The sequence below is a fragment of the Bombus affinis genome, unplaced genomic scaffold (assembly GCF_024516045.1).
Source record: "Bombus affinis isolate iyBomAffi1 unplaced genomic scaffold, iyBomAffi1.2 ctg00000070.1, whole genome shotgun sequence".
Classification (NCBI taxonomy): Eukaryota; Metazoa; Arthropoda; class Insecta; order Hymenoptera; family Apidae; genus Bombus; species Bombus affinis.
Window position 1 is genome coordinate 1,125,271 of NW_026108823.1, and position 21,820 is coordinate 1,147,090.

Genomic DNA, 21,820 nt, shown 5'->3' on the forward strand with positions numbered 1-21,820 from the left:
TAATACTTGGCATGAAACCTGCTGATATTAATATTAAATTTATGCATAGTAGGATGTAGGACCATTGTCAAAATGAAATTATTTAGCATCTTATATAGCCTGGCAAGGCTCGAACGTTTTATCTTCCTGTAGATTTTCTTTGCTTTTAGACTTTCCTTCCATTTCTCTGAATTGGTATCTTCTGTACACTATTTATAAAGGAAGAACAAATTACATGTTACATCCAAGTTACCAATCCAAATAATTTTAAGTAAGAAAAGAGATCTAATGCAACAGTTTCAACTTAAATATAGATCCGACGATTATTTACGAACGAATAGTATAAATCTTTTAGCAATATGAAATTCGCAATATTTATTCAAATATTTATATTTATAGTACGCCATTAGCAAAGAAGACATGTTTTCGTGCGTTAAATTTAAAGGTTTTGATGGTATTTTATCGTTATATTACTTCTAAATTTTAAAGGACCAAATCACATGGCTGAAATTTTTAAAGTCTTTCTATATCTTTGAGGAAGTAAGATAAGGTTGATAGATAGTCGTTGTTGGTACTTAACCGAGTATGGTCATATAGTCGATTAAATGAAATTTCTATTCTTTCAGATATATATCGTCAAATATATATTATATATCAATGTTAATTGTTATCTGTGTTGGCGTAGTGAATAAACACATTAATGTTCGGTGTTTCAATTATCAGAATTATAATCGATGTTAAATGTATAGAGTGTCAAAAAATTATTTGTTATAGCTGTGAAAGATGGAGATCTGTTAGAGAAAATGGATCATGAAATTGATCTTGAGTATAATTTTCAGACAAAATTTTTTATTGCATCATAAAGTACTCATCACGAGAAACGAAAGTTTCAGAAAACCCCTGGATCGTAAATGATTCGTTCTTTTGAAAAAAGCTGTTTAAAATTTCTTATACTAATCCCTATACTAATTGTGTATACTAATTGTATTTAGTATATTATGTTATAAATAATGGTTAATATAAGTATCAAAATAAATAGACAACAATTAATTAGATAACATCGTAATAACATAATATAATATAATGGGCGTAATCATATACAGTAAAACTTAGAAAATATGCTCTGGATGAATTCGGTGAAAATTATCCTTTGTTCCGTGGTATATATAGGCAAAAACGAATGGTAGACCGCAGCATAATAGTTTCCAACAACATTCTCAATATTAAGGATATCAACATCTTAGATTTAATCAAAGCCGCTGGAATACGCCAGATATTTCATATCTGACTTAAACATGTACAGTGACGAGCGAAAAAAGTAAACACATAAATGTAAAAGACTAATTTCTCAAGTGATCGGTAAAGATTAGGTAACAGTAACTACAAGTTATTATTAACGAAATGTAATAGTTAATTTTCATTAACATTAATAATGTACAAAACATTTTACAAAAATGGATATCTCAAACCATGTTTACAGTTTTGCACATTAATTATACTCGTCGAATCAAGGTTTCAACATAGGTATTTCGTCCACTAGTACTACTTCACGTTTATTATATCCAATAGAATTAACTACTATTTAGGTAAATTATTTTGTGGAATGGTCAAATAATGCTCTTTTCTCATTATACCTTCGACATTCGCTTTTTACATAAAATCAACGGGCTGTGTTTACACTTTTGCTTGTCACGGCGTATCAAGGAAGATTGAAATATAAAGTAATTCGCACAAAAAAGTAGATATTAGTATTGATGTTATTGTATTCCATATTTGACCTTAAAATATGAATAAAATCAATCTAAGTATTAATGAAATTTCAAACATTTTTTCTAAAACAACGGAACTTTCCTTTCTAATGAGCACTATATGATGCAATAGAAAAACAATTTGACACTGAAAATTGTGGTCAAGATCAATTTTGCGTTACACTTATTTAACCAATTTTCATCAAATCGAAGGTGTAGAATGGCTTGAAAAAAATACCGCGATAAATACTTTTTTGACACTTTGTACAAAGGTGTATATCAATGTGTATATCGATACACATACTCTGTATGTGCATATCCGTGGTATATATATCCGTTTTTCGAAGCAAAATGTCATCTACCTGATCAAAAGAGCAAAGCAAAAACACTACATAGAGGGTTTGTTACTGTTAACACTCTCTATTTCCGTGCGTAAAGTATCCAACCAGATATCCAGGAACAGCTTTCAGGGAACGAGATTGAATATTTGATCGAATATATTTAATATGGCAATGTTACGTATAACAATATACGTATGGAATTTTAAAAGTCACGAGGGTTGCAACGGACTCAATTTTAATGTACATTAAACATTTTGCTCATTGATGACCTTACCTTAATTTTTTTCTCCTTCCTCGCTTTCTTCTCCTATGCGAGTGACACAGCAAGATTGATAGTAACAAGCGATTTCATTAAAACACAATCTCCTTTTCCATTTGATGAACACGATACGAGACGAGGGAATGATTTAGGAACACGACTTTCGAGCGGTTTCAACAACTATTAAGTTTCATTTATAGCAACGAACACTGCCAAAGACGTAATCAATAAGATTCGCGTAGGTGCCGTAGATGACGTAGATGAAAAAACGTAGATCAAACGTAAATGACGAAATTATACATTAATTTATTTTAACGCGTTAAAATTACGCTAATGACAGTTGCTCCATTCAATTTGTTCACATATTTGAGCCCTATATGGAACAAAGTGAACGGAGCATCTGCAAGCGTGTTAACCGGACAACGACGAATTTTCACATCTACTCCTCGAAGCTTCACATATATCAATGACCACTGCCGTAGTCATGGACAAACGTAGATGACGAAGTTATGTATTGATTCACTTTAACACGTTAAGATTACGCTAGTGACACTTGCGCAGTACTATTTGTTCATATATTTAAGCCCTATATGCAACAAAGTGAACGTAGCATCAGCAAGCGTGTTAATTGGACAACCACGAATTTTCACATATATTGCACGAAGATTCGTATATAACAATGATCACTGCCATAATCATGGTCAAACGTAGATGACGAGATTATGCATTAATTCACTTTAAAAATTACGCTAGTGACAGTTGCGCCGTTCTATTTGTTCATATATTTAAGCCCTATATGCAACAAAGTGAACGTAGCATCTGCAAGCGTGTTAATTGGACAACCACGAATTTTCACATATATTGCACGAAGATTCGTATATAACAATGATCACTGCCATAATCATGGTCAAACGTAGATGACGAGATTATGCATTAATTCACTTTAAAAATTACGCTAGTGACAGTTGCGCCGTTCTATTTGTTCATATATTTAAGCCCTATATGCAACAAAGTGAACGTAGCATCTGCAAGCGTGTTAGTTGGACAACGACGAATTTCGTTTCGCAAACACGGACACGTGAAACATTTTGAAGTTACGTGGACGCGAGAGTAATTCGTTCCCTTAAATTGCTCAATTTCCATTTCTTTCGCCATGTATATTCGAGTATTGCATTTGAATGGCAGAGCAGTGGGAAGTAACGGCGCACGTCGTTGATATATCGACAGGAACATGAATTCTTTTTTCATAGGATGAATACTTTTTTCATCGAATTATTAAACCGAATCAAGTTTTCAAATCAAATCATTTAATTTCATCGTTTTACATCGAACGTTTCAATCTTTTTTCTTTTAAATACTTTACCTATATTTCATCTCGTTGAATATTCCATATTTTTAATGCTACTACCACTTATTGGTAATTTCAAATATGTAATTATCGTTCTGAAGTTAGAAATTCGAAATAACATTCGTCAGTATATGATTCTACGTTTTATATAGAGTAATAAAAATGATACAATGAGTTTCGGTAAATAACCAATAAAAATTTTTGTTCCTTTTTCTTTTTCTTTTTTTTTTGGTTTTATGTATCCAAGGTCGAGAATAAACTATGTGCACGTTTCCTCTCGTTTCTTGTATTTTTATGAGGAATTCAGTCTTTTTACGCCACAAGAGTCTCAACGTTTTCGTTTTCACGCCTACGTTACGCTCGTTAAACACGTTCCAACAAGACCATGAATAAGGATAACAGCTTTAATGTTTTCACATGTGTTTATTTATTATTTTAGACCTTAAATATTTTATTTACAAAATCTTTATTTAAACAAGTTACCATTGTCGCTACAATAAATCAATGAATGAAATCAGTTTAAATTTAAAATATCATTTCATAATTTCTCGTCACTTGTATCTAAAAACAACAAAAAAACGGTGTATCCACATCGGATAAATTAATACGCCCCGACGCAAAATAAAACCAAGACGCACAGCTCTGTGGAATGCCAACGGTCTAGCGCAACGCAAACTTGACCTAGAACTCTTCCTAAAACACCAGCAAATCGACATAATGCTCATAACTGAAACCCACTTCACCGACAAAAACTACCTGAACATAAACGGATACAAGTTCTACCATACCCAACACCCCAGCGGAAAGGCCCACGGCGGCACCGGAATCATAATCAAATCAAACATTAAGCACTACGAACTTCCACCATTCCAGAAAGACTACCTCCAAGCAACAAACGTAGCAATAGAAGACTGTCATGGTACAATCACCACTTCAGCTGTATACTGCCCTCCCAGACACTCCATCGCCAAAGAAGACTTTGACGACTTCCTGGACACCCTGGGCAATAGATTCATAGCTGGAGGAGACTACAACGCCAAACACACCCAATGGGGCAGCAGACTGGTTACAGTAGGAGGCAAAAACCTCCTCAACAGCATAATAACCAACAACCTCAACTACCTTACCACATACGAACCCACACACTGGCCCACCGACACAAACAAAATACCCGATCTCCTTGATTTCCTCATTAAAAAAAAATATCTCGTCAAGACACGTCCAAATCAATTCCTCGGCTGATCTCTCCTCTGATCAATCCCCCGTGATAGTAACAGTCAGTTCAACTATCATCGAGAATACACGTAATGGCTCCATACATAACCAACACACCAACTGGCAGCTCTTTAGAGAAGTCTTTACACACACAACTTCAGCCTCAACTTCACTAAAAACCAATGAAGAAATCGAAGCAGCCACGGAATACCTAAACACGAGCATAATAAACGCTATCCGCTTCTCCACACCGGCAAAAACGTCCATCAGCAATCACGAATACCCCCAGTACATATTAAAAAAAATAGCAGAAAAACGTAGACTAAGAAGGATATGACAGATCCATAGAACACCGGAGGACAAACGCAAACTAAACAACGCAACTAGAAAACTATCCAAAACTATAAAAAAAACTACAATAATGACCGTTTTCACAAATATCTCGCCAGCTTGTCCCCCACAGCCGACTCCAACTACTCACTATGGAAGGCCTCCAGGAAACACACGCGTCTCCCACAAATAATACCTCCAAGCCGCCATCCGCAGAGTGGATGGGCGCGTAGCCCTATAGAAAAAGCCAACCTATTTGCCAAACACTTGACTGAAGTATTCCAACTACATTCCTCCATAGCTGCAGCGGACGTTACCGAATATCTGCACACTCCCTTCCAAATGTCCCCTCCTATTGAACCCTTCACTTCTTCAGAGATCATAGAAGCAATCAGTCGCCTAAACCCCAAGAAAGCAGCAGGTCACGACCTAATAGGAAATAAAACAATCAAGGAACTTCCGATAAAAGGGATTGCACTCATCGCATCAATCTTTAACGCTATCCTCCGCCTTCAACACTTTCCCAAGGCTTGGAAAATCTCACTGATCACCCTCATCCCTGAACCCGGTAAACCAATATATGAAACCAGCTCCTATCGCCCAATCAGTCTTTTACCTACCCTGTCTAAACTATTCGAGAGGATGCTCACGAATCGTCTCCTTCCACTCCTAGAAGAATTGAAAACACTCCCAGACCACCAATTCGGCTTCCGAAAACAACACTCAACAGTAGAGCAAATCCACCGCATAACCCACATGATCAGCCAAACCCTTGAAAAGAAAAAATACTGCTCAGCGGTATTCCTAGACATCCAACAGGCATTCGACAAAGTATGGCATAAAGGGCTACTCTACAAGCTCAAAAAGATCCAACCCCATCCATACTACTCCATCTTAAAATCCTACCTAACCAACAGACAATTCATAGTTAAATGTCTAGGCGCCACTTCCGCAACATTCCCAATAGAATCCGGCATACCCCAAGGTAGTGTCCTCGGACCCCTACTGTTCTCCATCAACACTGCCGACTTACCTATATCAAACGAGGTAACAATAGCAACATTTGCCGACGACACAGCACTATTAGCTACCCACGCAGACCCGGCAATTGCCTCATCCACTCTCCAGCGAAGTATCGACACCATGGAAAAGTGGTTCCAAAAATGGGGTTTCAAAATAAACGAAAAAAAATCCTCTCATGTAACCTTCACGCTCCGAAAACAAACCTGCCCCCAGGTCACCATTAACAACACAATAATCCCAAGCAAGGACTCCGTAAGATACCTGGTCATGACCCTGGACAGGAGGCTAACTTGGAAAAAACATATCTCAGAAAAAACAAAGCAACTAAAGGAAAAATTAAGAAAATTCTATTGGTTCACGGGCCGACGCTCCAAACTAAACATACAGAACAAAATAATCCTCTACAAGGCCGCAATAAAACCTGTCTGGACCTACGAAATCAAACTATGGGGAACAGCAAGTAATTCCAACATTGAAATACTCCAACGCTTCCAATCGAAAACGCTAAGATCCCTATCAAATGCACCCTGGTATGTTACCAACGAAACAATCCACCGTGACCTCAAGATACCTACAGTCAAAGATGAAATACACAAGTCCAGAAGCAGATATAACACAAGAGTCAACAACCACCACAACCCACTAGTCACCCAACTACTGGACACGACGGACCGATCTACATTTATCATATTTTATATAAAATTAGAAGGGACCTTTAAAAAATTGCATGCAACAACACACTTACAGGTACTCTTGAATTAGTTTTTCTACATGTCCGATTATGTCTTTATATGTATATGTCAATTCAAATTTATTTTCTTAAATGTCCCTTAATGAAAAACTAACACTTCATATTAACTTTGAACTTTTGAGTTCTTAGAATATTCTGATTTAGTCACTGGCTGTACCATAAATTCATTTACAGATATTATATTTCCACCAAGAGCTAGTTTTATTATGAGCCTTCCTGCATCATCATCGAATCCTTCTATTTGACCATAATTATTACTTTGTTTTCCAGCTATAATTTTCACAAATGTTCCTTTCTCGATTTTAACTTCTTCCTCTTCTTTTTTGGAATCTGTATTTTTCTTCTGCAATGCTACTTTGTCTGCTCCAAGACCCATACCTTTTGGTCGTAATTCTGGTATGACAGCTGCTACTAATCTGTAATAGTTAGAATAAACGATTGTGAAATAAAAAATGATGTTCTCTGTTTACTTTCCAATAAGTGATAAATACATATAATTAATTTAATCCAGAGTAAAATTCATACTTTTCATTTCAACCAATTCCCTTTCCTGGTTGCCATCCCATTCCCCTTAACATTGCTACACCAAAGGCATCAATAGGAATTTTTTCATAATCTTCTAACGTAGACTGAAAAATACAAAACGATATTTATAATATGCAAATGTAATACATCTGTGCATTGCACATCAATATGTTGATAACGTACCTGTTCTTTGCCTCTTAATGATTCATCTTCTACTAAAGGTAAAGTTAAATCATTTGTTTTAGTTTCATATTTATTCTTTGACTTAAGTTCCTCAATGATTTCTTTTGTCGCTTGCTCTTCTAAAGTAACAACTTTATTTTCACTATCTTCAACTGGCTCTTTCTTTATTGATATTATTGGCGATGTTTTTCCATTAGATAGCTTTGATTTTGCCTCGTTAACACTAGCGTCTCCTACCTTTTCCTTATCTGCCTTCGGAAGGAAAATGTCTGCATCTATTTTATTAAGAATTCTATCATGCCAGGTTTTTGAACCTAGTAATGGAATAATTAGAGGTTCATCTTTTTTTTCTTCCTCACTGAAATAAAAAAATTGTTTTCAAATATATATATTCCGCTATTGGTGATTTTTATAGGTTAGGTTGTGGTTATATGTTTCTTGATTATAAATTTTACTTTTTGAACTCACCCTATTACTTTAATACCTTTCTCATCAAGGCATTCAATGCAATCAACTTTCTTTTTTTCTTGTGGAATAGCATTTTTTAACACAGGTTTCTTAATAGATTTCGCAAAACCGAAGGAAATCTTCTTTCCTTCTTCTGCCATTTATTTGTTATTTTAACACTGACTTATAGATCAATACACATGTATATACTAGACATAAAGATTGATGTCACTTGAATCTATGTACATGAATCTAATATCTTATTATACTTTATTAATCTACTCAAAATTACTTGCACATTACTAAAATTTCATTCCGACAATGTATCAAGCGCCTGAATAAGTGACATTAAAGTAAACATATATCAAAGAGGAAACAAGAAGAACTGACGCCTATGGTTTTCTATGTTACAAAGCTAGTGCTGCACCATACGGCCAAATGCCGAAGGTGGCTTATGCTAGTATATACCTGCCTATACGTTTCAATGAGAAAATCGATATTATGTGTTCATGTGAAAATTCACATTTCCCTAGGAGCTGTATTTTGATAGATTTAAGCTTCTAATGGAGCATTTTAAACGTATAGAGTATACTATGAAGTAGATAGTAGTGCGGATCATTTTATATTCATAAAAAATTTGAATGTATAGAAATGTACAAAATGCTCATGATATGCAAAAATATGCAAAATATTCAAAGTAAACCAATCATCAAAAAGTTTAGAAGGTGAAACAAATTTCTTTAATAACACCTAGATTAATTTTTATTTGTTAACAATCCCATATATAACCATAGCTTTTTCCCGGCGCATATACGCGCCCTTACATGCGTCAATAAGATAAGAGGAAATAAAAGACAGATTATCGATAAAATACACTAACACATATGTAATACGTGGATATATTACCACTCAGATTACACATATTATATATTATAAGGGAATATGTATACCACGTATATATGTAGAACGAATATTTCAAACTTGTTTATAGCCCGTGCGCACACATAAATGCACGCACACGAACAATTTTTCGAACGATAATTATATTAATAATTTATAACCATTTATATTTTTATATTTTTATATTTTTATATTTTTATATTTTTATATGATAAGCATTTATATTTTTTAAAATATGTTCTTATGGCATACATATTTATTCCACGCTTCATATCTATCCACATCCGTAACTGTAGGTGACATTGTTTTTTAACAATTTTGCTATTATTTCATAATTCTTTAATTCATATTTCAAAGTCGTAACAGATGTTTCTTTTTTTTTCAAGTTTTTCCCATATTGGACTTATTTCTAGCAGCCATGCTTGCTTACAAAGCAATTTTATATCCACGCAAGAATATTTTTCAGTAGATTTTATTATGTGGTTTACAATATCCATATTCTCTAATAACTGGTTGCTAAGGTATAATTTGAACATACCAAGTCGAGTAACTTCATTTGGTAATGATTCGTATATTTTCTTTTCAAGGCATCTGCGTAAAGCTGCATCAATGTCCCTAATAATATATTTACAATAAATATTATTGTTCTGTTATATTAATAATAACAAAGGAATATTCCGCACAACACAATAATTAAGATTAAGATAATGAATAATTATGATATTAAGATATTTTCTACTTAGAAAACATTGAAATAGCGTGATATACATAGCAAGGGCAATTAGTTACAGCCAAAAGAACTACATTAGAATTTTCGTTAGATACTAATCCATCCAATCTAGAAAGAAGTTCTGATCTGAATCTCTTTGCAGGTTCAGACAATGTACAGTTTACTCCTTTATTTGTGCCTATCCAGTCAATCTCATCGATAAAAATAATTGTAGGCGAAAAATTATAGGCAAGTTCAAATAAAACCTGTTCAGTTTAACAAATGTATTTATTATTTATTAAATATTATATTCAAAATTCCTTAAATTCATTGTTTCATCACGAACGTAATATCATTTCGTTTTCCAAACAACTATTCTAGTTATATATGATTATTATTATATATGATAGATATATTCCAGAATCTCTTCTTCATAGACAAAGGAAATCAACTTACACGGATATACTTCTCGGAATCACCTCTCCATTTGCTCACCAATGAGCTGGCCGTTATGTTAAAAAAGGTGCATTGGCATTCTGTTGCGACTGCCTTCGCCAACATCGTCTTCCTTATTTCGTAATTGCTTGTATAGCAGAATACCTTTCCAGGGAGAAAATGGGCCTTTAAAAAAGATAAGGTACTTGAGGAGATACACAATGGCCTCCTTAATAGCAGATTTACATTCCTCTAGGCCTACGATGTTGTCCCAATATACATTTAATTTTGTTAGTATGATTTCCTGCGACAATACAAAGATGAAATGGCGCATAATCTCCGTATTAATTTCCGTAAATGTTATGTAATTCGTTATTTAAAGCTTTACTGAAATCAGTATTTACAATACGTATATTAATCGAAAATAACTTACGCATGAAATGTCTTCAATAATCTTCCATAATTCCAGATTGTCTATATAAAGCTTCTGAGCCTATTTTGATATCTTTGATTGCGTGGATTGTTCCATTAAGATGTTAAATAGCTCTCCTCTTCTGATGAAGATTCATCGCTTTCATTGGCGAAAATTGATGTCACTGTCATTGCGAGATTAATATCATCCGTAGCATCACCCCTCATCTTCTGTTGTGCATTCCTCCCTTTCACAGACCCAGATACAGACTCACTTCTCGTTTGTTTGCTAACAGATTTGACACGTTTTACTACTTCTTCAAAGATTGAATGATATCGTAATCGATACGTTGAATACGTTGAGAACGTTGAATAGTGTTAAATAATTTAAATTCTTACACTTTGTTCGCATTTGTCATTTCCCTCGTCTTTATTTCCTTTTCAGTTATTTTCTTGCACAATATAGGATATTTTTGGAATTTCATCTTGTAATAATAATTTTCATATTCTGTAAGAATAATTTCCAAATCGACGTTGTCGCAGACTCGATATTTCCGAGGTAGACGAGCTTCCCGGATTAATACATCGCTAATGTCTACATATCTAAAAAATATAATTTTTAATTCATTGAACAAATTTTATGCTATGAGTACACACTATACGATAATCATCAATTAACTGTTTTATTTCTAGGTAAGACAGACAAAAAGAATGTACTGTCTATTTATTATTATATAAATCCTCGGCGATAATTTTTTGCCTTCTGCTTTTTAATTTCTAATTTTTAAAGTTTGAATTTAAATATATTTTCATTTATAACTAGTTAATCTACGTTATCGATTGAGTTACTCTATAACTACTGAGTTACCGATGTCGATTTTCAAATTTTGGTTCCTTCCCCTCTTTCCGCACTAATTTCTATTTCGATTGGTCGCCGATATTATTCGAAAAAATTGCAACTAAGAAGATATCTAAATATATACACATAATATAAATATATAAACATAATTTTGTTATCTACTATCTTGATACGTGCAAAGATAAATCTTAATGATATATAATACAGCGTAAATGGTTATAAATAATTAATTATTGACAATAATTATAAGAATTATCGAAAGAAAAAATCATAGATACTATGTGCGAGTGTAAAATATCACAAAAAATGAACAACAATTGTGAAAAACGCAATATGGCAAATCAATGACAAAACACACTCATGACTGTCATGGAAGTTCCAAAGTCTAAAATCTAGAATATTCCTTACCTCTTTTCGCAAATTATGAGATATCTTATTTGTGGTACCTTGCAGCGATAAATCACCGTTCATTGTAATAGTTTTAAATGTGATAATGATATCCTTGTATTGACTATCGTTTTTCGATAGTTACGAGAATTTTCGTTTATTACTTTGAGACAATCCGTCACTTCCTTTCTCTTATAAAGTTTCCCTTCAACTCCGTTGAAAATTGAGCATCAAACAGGAGACGAACGATTTGTTGTCATGGCAATGTTAGTTCACACGTAAGCAGTGTGCGAATATAATGATGGAATAGTCGAATCCTGTCTACTGTATAGTAAGATGGATGCGACATGGAAATAGAAAGAGAAGGCTGTATATAAGCATTTTCTGTCCTTGTTTAATCAGGCATGCACACTAGTGGACACTGACGGCGCTCGTTTACCGTTGTTACACATTTCCGGTACAAGTACGCGGGCATTAGAGAAGGACGGAACGGTCTCTCTCTTTACCCCTATATCGCGTTTTTAGTTCGCTCACGCGCTCTGTACTTATATCTATTACATTTCCACCATAAGCAGCGGCCGTGCAGTGACTTACAAAAGTTTCGAACTCGCGGACGTTTAATCACGTTCCCTACTCCGAAGGGGTAAGTACAAAGTTGCTCGTCTCAGTACTCTTGTTAGAAGTTTTATCATCTTTTTCATTTCGTGGCTACAAGTTTTTCCAGGAAATTCTTATCGTTTTACAAGGGCTGTGGGACACAGTGACGTCAGCTATCGATCATATACGCGAATTTGTTGTAAATTAATTAGGAGAATATCTGGAGTTGTTTATCGTTGCCAGCTGTAAAATATTAGAATTTTTCATTCATAATTGTCATATTTTCGACTCTTCCGTTGCCAAGACCATCTTGAAAGATTTTTGGTATGTTCCATCACCCTTGTTAAAAGTGTGCCCATTGGTTAGCTATATTGATTTTAAAAACCAATACGTATATCAAGTTTATTATCTAACAGAAACAAAGAAATTCGTTTTATTAACGAATTTCTTTTATTAATTATTCTTTAATTATTAACGAATTTTCGATGTTTCTTCTCAATTTCCTTTAGCATCGAACGAAGAACATTATTTGATCAAACGTTTCATCGTTCAGATTATATTTCGTTTAGAAAGATTGAAATTGATATCGAGATAAAATCAAAAAGTATCCGTTGTTCTCGAACATTCTAGTATTCCTTCGCCGCCCGGGAGAAAGACAGGTATGAAGAAAGAGGATATTTTTTTTATTAACTTTTTAATATTGATATTTCGACAAATATTGACGTGTGCAGTGAGAAAATCGAGTGAAATTTTCAATAATATCGTTTTAATAATTTGTGAAACGAATTAGTTTGGTTTTTTCCATTTTTATTAGTTTCCGTCAGTGCTGATTGACGCGCCACTCCAGTTTCCATTTCCGTTTCTCGAAATTTCCTACGTCCTTGGTCTTTGGGACTCTTTGCCCAGGTAACTGCATTGCTTCTGGGTACGTCTCACCGTTCGGGTCTCTCGAGCTTTCGGTGTCAGTTGTTACCGTTGAAGGAAGAGAAGCTGGTGACGGATATTATCGGATAAATCGTTTATTCTGGAAAAGTTCGAGTAAGTTCGTTCTGTTTGAATAAATCAAGACATAGATCAATTTTTATCGTATCATCGTGATTCGCCATGTCGTACGTTTGGTTTCGGGATACCATATGTTTTTAATTTGGTACTTTTAATTTGAAATTTTACGTCTATGATCGTGACAGGAAGATACTTTCAGTGAATTATAAATATTTCAAATTATAAATTATAAATATTTGTTATAAATTACAATCATACTACGGGGAAAAGTGAAACATATGTTTTCTTGTGGAACATGTGATAGTAAATTATTCGAAGCATAATAATGCTTAATTAAACATCTATACGGTAACATTTACGGACGAATATTCGGGTAATATTATCGCGTCGCTCTAATCTGGCATTTAATGCTTTGATTGCGGTCTTTGAAATGGCATCGCAGATGCTGGTATAATATCACACGAAAAAGGAAGGACCAGTGGTTAATGTTGCAAGTGCACCAGTGCGTTGCAGCCATCGGGCGTGGCTTTGACGCCGGTGCCGCGGAGAGGCGCAGAACGTGTTCGATCGATCCGCGAACGCAGCCCGTGCTCATACTGCGACAGAGTTCGTTTCAGTTAGTCTCAGTCGCTGTTTGGCCGTCGACAGCGTATAGTCGCGCCGGCCGACGATTATTTTTTCTTTTTTTGTTTCTCGATAATTCTCTCGCAACACTCGTTCTATACGTACACCATCAGTTTATCGCGTGATCATTGTTACCGCTTCCCCTACCTTGTCACGTCCTTCAAAGAAGATTTTCCTTCAGTTTTTTGTTGTTTGGGGAAAATTCATCGCTCGAACACATGGATTTATCGACACGACGGTTTATCGAGGCATCAGCGTGATGTACTTTTCAAGTTTCATATTTTCTCTATGATACTTTCTAAGGAGAATTTAGAATTCGAACGATATCAATTTCCAGGAAATATAGGTCTTTATGAGACCATAGGTTAGGTTAGGACCATAGGATAGGTTTGAATTTAATTAACTCTCTTATAATTGGTATTTCAATTTTTTAATTCCTTAAATTTAGCTTTCTTTATGCTGTTAGATGATGTAACGCGGGCATTTTATGATATATCGAATATATTCGTATATATTTTACTTTATACATTCGATAAATTTCCTTGGTTGGCCGGCCTGCAACCCACATACGGCACTTAATAAAAATTTGTTTCGTTAGAGGTCGGTGTTTGTTCGTCTTCGTCATAAAAATGTCATGACGTCATATCATATCACAAGGGTTCTTCTGAAAGCTAGATATTCGATAACAAGATTAATGGTTTTCGGTAGCTTGTAATGTCAAGCTTTGAACTGGCGGGATCGCTTTGCTGTCAAATCGCCATTCAGCAGCGACCATATTCTTTAACTACGTTCAAGACCTATATCACGCTACAGAAACCATCAAAGGAGGATAATTGCAAGTTAGTTGCCTCTTAGAAACGAGACAGTTGGTTGTTACTTGTTATCCGTAGTTGGTAGTTGTTCTCCTTAGTCGCCACATATTATAGAGACGACATTCATAGTCACCAGTTGCCTTCGCTAATAGTTTCTTGTTGTCTGTAGTTAGTTCTCGTCATCGCTATGTATTCCATCAATCACGTAAAATTTAACATATAGGATTTTATTCTTTTTTATTCTTTCTGTAGGAAGATTCTTTAAGTAATATGAATTTAAGTAACTATTTTATGATACAATAAAGTGGAAAAACGATTATTTTACGTAACGTAATTTTTTAAAGAACTTCGAATTTAAAGGATTCAGATAGATATCTTAAACGTAATTAAACCCTCCATATCGTAACAAATTGAAAGAAATTGCGCAAGAAAGTTAATACACTTAATGCATAAAACATATATTTAAAATCCAAATGTAGGCGTTGACGCGTGCGTGCTACATGTTCGAAACGTTCGTTACATCCGCGATAAAATTTGTAACGACGAAGAAGCTTAACATATGGTGTGCTTCAAGACGACAGTAAAAAGTGTTGTCGTATTTTTCGAAATTTCTTCCATTCTTAATAAAAATATATTGTATAAATATAGTAGGATTTTTCAAATTTAAATAGTTATAATGATTTGAAACTTTACAATCGTACGGTTCTGTTTTATCCTTTGAATATACCTGTCATTTTCATATCTCCTTTTAACTAAACTAAATATTTGGAAATCCTATAATTTGTACACTTCTATTTGTGAATAAGATCGATGAAATTAAAGCGTAACTATGCTTTCAATAATGGCTTCGATGTATTGCTCACCATTATGGCGGATTAACGTCTCTAAGTGATCGACCTTAATCACTAAATGGCAGCCGCGATTCAGTGGTAGAGCCTTACACATGACGGACATTGCAAGCGCTTGTAAGACGTCTATCGTGAAACGTTTCCAATAGCATCGATTACGACGATGGTGAAATCCGAATAGAAATATATATCGCGTATCGCTTCAGCCTGACATGTCTTAAAATAGAATCACAATTTTTCGTTCTTAAAAAAAAAAAAAAGAAAAGAAAAAAAAGTCTATAAAAATTATATGCAAATAAAATAGATAAATGGATAAATGGTTGTACAAATTTATAAAACAGATATTACAAATATACGTAAATAAATTATATATTTATAAATTGTTTGTTTAAATATCTGTTTGTTTAAATAAATAAAAGGGATATTTACGACTTACAATGAACGTAGTCCTGTTTTTAGTTTTAAACAAAGCAAAAACGGATAACAACTTTTTAAAATGTAAAACTCAACGCAACAGTGGTTTTTTTAATTAATCAATAACGTTCAAAGTTAATTAATTTAGAGTGGTTTGTACATTTTGTATGCTCGCCGTATTTTAACGTTTGATGTGTAACGTTTGATGTAGTACTTGATGCCCGAAAAATCGAAAAATAATTAAATTTGATCGTTTCGTCGAATTTACAAGTGTGTATATTCGTGTGAAATCCTATGTGCTTGTGTATGCTGATGTGAAAGGCGGTAATATATTTTTCTTTTTTCGATTATTGTTGTCAACTTTTGTGTGGAATAAATCAATTCCGTGAATAGAAGTGCAATCAATACAGCTTACTATGAAATGATAGCACAACAACAGTACATATCGCCATTGACGTCAGCTTCACAAAATTTCTCGAGTATCGAGGTCGTCCATTTGGGTTAAGAATTTATTTCCAAAATGCCACAAGCACGAATATCTTATGGAAATCCACTGTATTTCCATTGTAATTTTTAATAATCAGATTCCATATTGTATGCTACGATTCGAGGAAAATCCGCAGCTAATTATTATCTTTGCTGCCTTTAAATACCATAAATAGTCGTCCGTAAATTTTAAAAGATTTTCTGTGCCATACTTATATTGTGTATTTTAGTCTTAAGGTGCGGGTCGTGTTCAATTAATCGAAAGTGATGAAACTGTAATGGGTCACGATAGTCAAATATTAAAAATGGTCTCGTTGGCTACATTTAAAATCTTTACGAGATATATATGCATAGTACGTTGCTACTAGTAACGGGTAGCGATGAGCAATAGAGAACAGTACCTTCCTTATCTTGTCGTGATTATGTACATAACAGTAATGCAAAGTACTCGTACTGAATATCTTACAACATCTACATAGATTTTCAGATTTGTTTCGAATATTACCAGCATAACCATGATAGTAGAATTCTGTTACAGTATTAATTCTATAGTGCCGTTATGCATAATACAGCCCTAAAATGTTTCTACAAATATACGAATATTTTCGTCAGCTACTATATTCCAACCATGGCTTATTATGAAAGGAAATATATAACGAAATTACTTGTTTTTTTAGACTAAATTAGTTTAATTTGAATAATTTTAGTAATTGTGTAGGATCGAACAACAACTTATCATTAGCTTCACTCGAGACTTGATTGCACGTAGCAACGTAATTGCGTTGGAACTGAGGGTAGAAAACAATGTCAACCGTTAGACGCGTCCGTCTGGCGAATGTGTAACGCGTGAATAATAGATGGCGGCAATCACGTGAACCCTACTTATAGCTGTTTCGGCTTATATCGTAGCATTCAACCTAGGGTAAAACGATAGGGATCATTAGAAGTTGAAAGGCCGGCTGATCAGCCTCATTTTGTTCCATTTTTTAATCAAGCGATGAATCGACAAATTGTACAGATTTCGATGGTTATCACAGTTCTCTGGGAATTTTCAAGCGCGGTTCGTCGAATTTAGTCGGATTGGCTACAGACTCTTTTACGAGCAGCTTGAAACTCGATCTAGTTTCGAAAAAATGAAAAATTCGTTTTATCTCTTTGCTTCCCTGTTCCTTCCTTCCTCTTTTTTTTTGCTTTTTACATTGCGTTAAGACCGGCTAAATAATATTGATTGCCATGGACGTTGGCTGGTTCAAAATCACTGACATCGACGATAACAAAAGTAAGTTTGATGATCATTTATCTGAGCCGGTGTTATTCGACTTGAGCTCTGCACATTTGTTAATATTATTCTAGTAGGGATGAGATACTACAAATTTTAAATAACTTCGATTAAAATTATATTATAAAAATTATATTACATTAACGTTTAGAAGTCAATAAAGTGGAAAGAATTACGCGAGATAATGTAAATATAAATTATATTACAAGGAAACAATACGGCTAGGTAATTTGAAACATTCTGGCTAAAATTGCATTCTTTCAAAGTTAGGACGTACAGTATTTACAAAGTAGATTAAGTATCAAATGGGGTACTTAAGAAAATTCATGTTATCATTCTTTAGTAAACATTTTCAGGTAATAGCCTTCTGCAAAAGCTGCTTTACGTTACGTTAACGTATTCATTATTAATATTAATCATATTGTTCTTATCTCCTAGGGGCATAACAATCCATTTTTATATTGTGTTAAAACTAAATTTCTATTAGATTGTTGCAAAATTTTCTTTCGTTTTATAAAGAAATGATAGATTTTTTGTTTTATGTTATTTTATATTAAATTGGAGAAAGGTGGATCGCACATAATTCAATAAAATAATATAAAACAAAAAATATCGTACATCTATCATTTCTTTAGAAAACGAAAGAAACTTTTGGAACAACCTAATATTTCTCTCCAACGACACTTCTACGATGTTAAAATACTTGATAAAAAAATTTGATAAAAATATTAAGAAATTCTAATATTGATTTAAACGTATCGATTTATTTACTTTTCGCTGCCAGAAATTGTTAATTATGATTTCCACTTAAAAGCGTATTTCATATTATGAGGATAAATGATCAAATTCATCTCTAATATACACGTTAGAGAGTCATTTATAGCTGCAATCCTGTTTACCGCTCATATTCCTGGAACTCGATAATTCACTAGGCGATTGCTTTAACCGTGCAGAATACATCCATAAATAATTAATCGCTATTAATATTCCATCGACTTTTGAAAATCCCTGACGTGATCTATTTCACGTGATGAGAATACGTGTAAAGTGAGGTTATTGCTTGATTATCTTTAGTCGAATAAATCGAGTGATTCAAATTATAATGCGGAAGAAAGTCAAAACTATGTATATTATTTTTTTCAATTTTTATGTATCATTTGACGGAAGGAAATTTCGTAAGTAAGGTTCACCTTCTTTAATGTCAATGATTTTGAGATATGTTATTAAGCTCCAAATTCTAAGCAATCTTCTATATATATATATATGTCGGAGATGAAAGAACGCCGGAGCTCCTCCTTGGATTCGCGGGAATACCGCAACTCTGTAACTTGGATCAAACAAATGCCGCTCCGATTGTTCGAGATTTATGATCATGAGCTTGGGCTCGAGGCGACGATCAGTCGCCGAACGTAGCCGCGGTCAAAGGGATGAACGTTTTATCTAACAAAGGCACAGAGTAACTCTATACCTCTCCTTAAAAGAAATAGTCGTAGCGATACGTGGCAGTAAATACTTCAATAGTTTCTATCCCGCGGCCCGCCACACGCAGATTTTGTCCTCCGGGTAAGATGATCGCCGGGTGTCGGCATGCCTTTGTGGCGTATGTTTAGTTAACGTGAGGACCCGCTATAGATCTTAAGATTTAGTCAAGCGAAGTCCTTCAAATAGACTTTGTTGCAACTACGGGAAGATAGGAGAAACCTATCTTCCACGAACGATGCCCCCCGTCAACAACCACCCCTCAAGGGCGGCCGGCATCTCTTTCAAAACGCCGATATGGAGATCGACCAATTAGCAACAGCGCTAATTTCCCTCTCCTTTGGAACGAAAGTTTTCTTTGACGAATCCGAGGATCTCATATCCTTAGACCCACCCAATATAGTTTTCCTCGACGACATCGTCGAGACGGAGAGTCATTCTTTCGTACGATCTCATCGACGAATGACAGTGCCACCTTACAACCAGAGAATACCTCACATCTAGTTAACAAAGAGTTAGACTTGAACTGTGCGAGAACATACGTTTACCATCCCGTGACCGCGGATTCGTTTCGAACCTAAGGTCATTATCACTAGTGCTACGAGTGCCTAATCTTGTTGATAAGCCTGTGCTAGTAAACTCTTTATTGTATCACGGCAACGGCTAATTGTAATGAGAACTCATCAAACGCCCCTCTCCATAATCCTGACCCTAATCCGACATATATATATATATATATATATATATGTCGGGTTGGCGTTACGATTAGAGTTAGGGTTAAGGGCGTAAACGAATCCCTATTGACACTAGACGTGATCACTATGCAATAGAGGAGATATTTACTAGTGCAAACATGACCATGTTGGAATTGGACAAGTAATCGCGATAATTTGATACTCGAGAAGCTAATGACAATGATCTTAGGCTCAATAACGAATCCACGGTCAACGGGATGACGAACTCTACTCTTCTTTAGCGTCTAAGTTGTACTCAATGTTAATGCATGGGGCCATCACTACGTATCCGAGAGTTACTTGAATCGTCGTCGAGATCGTACCGGATAGTAACTCTCCGTCTCGACGATGCCGTCGAGGAAAACTATAATGGGTGGGTCTAAGGACATGAGATCCTCGGATTCGTCAAAGAAAGCTTTCGTTCCAAAGGTGAGGGAAATTAGCGCTGTTGCTAATTGGTCGATCTCCATATCGGCGTTTTGAAAGAGATGCTGGCCGCCCTTGAGGGGAGGTTGTTGACGGGGGCATCGTTCGTGGAAGATAGGCTTCTCCTATCGTCCCGTAGTTGCAACAAGGACTGTTTGTCTAAATGAAGAACTTTGCTTGACTAAATCTTAAGATTTATTGCGGGTCCTCAAGTTAGCTAAACATACTGCGGAGGTATATTGACATCTGGAGATCATCTTACCCGAAGGATAGGATCTGCGTGTGGCGAGCCACGGAACAGAAACCTTTGAAATATTTACTGCCACGTGTCGCTACGGCTATTTCTTTAAAGGAGAGGTATAGAGTTACTCTGTGCCTTTGTTAGATAAAACGTTCATCCCTTGACCGCGGCTACGTTCGGCGACTGGTTGTCGCCTCGAGCCCAAGCTCACTATCATAAACCTCGAACAATCGGAGCGACATTTGTTTAATCTAAATTACGACATTACGGTATTCCCGAGAATCCAAGGAGAGGTTCCGGTGTTTTTCCATCTCCGACATATATATATATATATATTACAATAATTAGTTTCCGCCTAAACTGCTAGAACCACGTAGCACGCACTCTACTCTCGTTTATTAAACATTCAGGCCATCTGATCGCATGCGACGAGTTTTATGTTAATCCCGACCAATTACAATATCTTTCTCTCGTTTACAAGGGACGACGAGACTGGCAGTTGCGTGCTTTCCAAAGCAAAAGCCGCGATATCTGCATGATAACCTAACCTCAACCGATTTTGTTGTACTATTCTTAAGTGGACTTCGTTTGTACCACTTTCGTAACAAAAATAGAATATCTAGAACACAGCATTCCGTTATGCGATATTGTCAATTTCTAACGTCTGAAACATCAGAGATAATTTTTTCCCTACAGTTGTAAATTTGTGTGAAAAATTACGAACGTAACGGTGTTTGGCGCATGTACAGTTCCCCCTCCCCCTCCCCCTCCAACCTTCATTTGCGTAGACATGCTAGAAAGATCCACTTTTCCACGGTGAAACTGTGTGTATTGTAATTTCATTTTGACAATGGTCCAACATCCTACTATGCATAAATTTAATATCAATATAAGCAGGTTTCATGCCAAGTATTACATCTAACGTATAAGCACAAACCCTGGTTTTAAATACCTTATAGTAACACCGAAAAGATTATTCAGTTGGATGTCTGGCTCAACATCAATATTTTACTTAGAAGATAATACGT

The 21,820-nt window shown here is 35.0% G+C and overlaps 3 protein-coding genes and 2 long non-coding RNA genes across 11 annotated transcripts in view; 3 read left to right on the forward strand and 2 right to left on the reverse strand.

Moving 5' to 3' along the window:
• Positions 1 to 21,820, forward strand: part of LOC126927053 (integral membrane protein DGCR2/IDD-like) — a 386,199-nt gene that overhangs the window by 204,729 nt on the left and 159,650 nt on the right. The window lies entirely within an intron of this gene.
• The window catches only part of LOC126927088 (uncharacterized), a 194,852-nt gene that overhangs the window by 48,562 nt on the left and 124,470 nt on the right, over positions 1 to 21,820 (reverse strand). The window lies entirely within an intron of this gene.
• On the reverse strand, positions 7,172 to 8,533 carry LOC126927037 (G-patch domain and KOW motifs-containing protein-like). Its single transcript, XM_050743361.1, has 4 exons — positions 8,171 to 8,533; positions 7,703 to 8,060; positions 7,520 to 7,623; positions 7,172 to 7,410 (listed from the first exon to the last, which is right to left on the reverse strand). Exons 1-3 carry the CDS (start codon positions 8,308 to 8,310, stop codon positions 7,528 to 7,530), a joined length of 594 nt encoding a protein of 197 aa, XP_050599318.1. The 5' UTR covers positions 8,311 to 8,533; the 3' UTR covers positions 7,172 to 7,410; positions 7,520 to 7,527.
• Positions 8,744 to 9,988, forward strand: LOC126927080 (uncharacterized). The gene is made up of 2 exons (XR_007715134.1): positions 8,744 to 8,874; positions 9,922 to 9,988. It is a non-coding gene; the product is annotated as an uncharacterized LOC126927080 (long non-coding RNA).
• LOC126927056 (integral membrane protein DGCR2/IDD-like) overlaps positions 17,792 to 21,820 on the forward strand; it is a 211,178-nt gene continuing 207,149 nt past the window's right edge. Inside the window, exon 1 of the mRNA XM_050743414.1 lies at positions 17,792 to 17,912. The gene's annotated coding sequence lies outside the window, so the exon portion shown is untranslated. The remainder of the gene's footprint in view (positions 17,913 to 21,820) is intronic.

Bases quoted from the DNA above. Each gene is read 5' to 3' on its own strand.
- LOC126927037 (XM_050743361.1), bottom strand. From the start codon at position 8,310: ATGGCAGAAGAAGGAAAGAAGATTTCCTTCGGTTTTGCGAAATCTATT. The intron at 8,061-8,170 runs GTGAGTTCAAAA...TTTTTATTTCAG, and splicing joins AAAGGTATTAAAGTAATAGG to TGAGGAAGAAAAAAAAGATG. The intron at 7,624-7,702 runs GTACGTTATCAA...TGTATTTTTCAG, and splicing joins CATTAAGAGGCAAAGAACAG to TCTACGTTAGAAGATTATGA.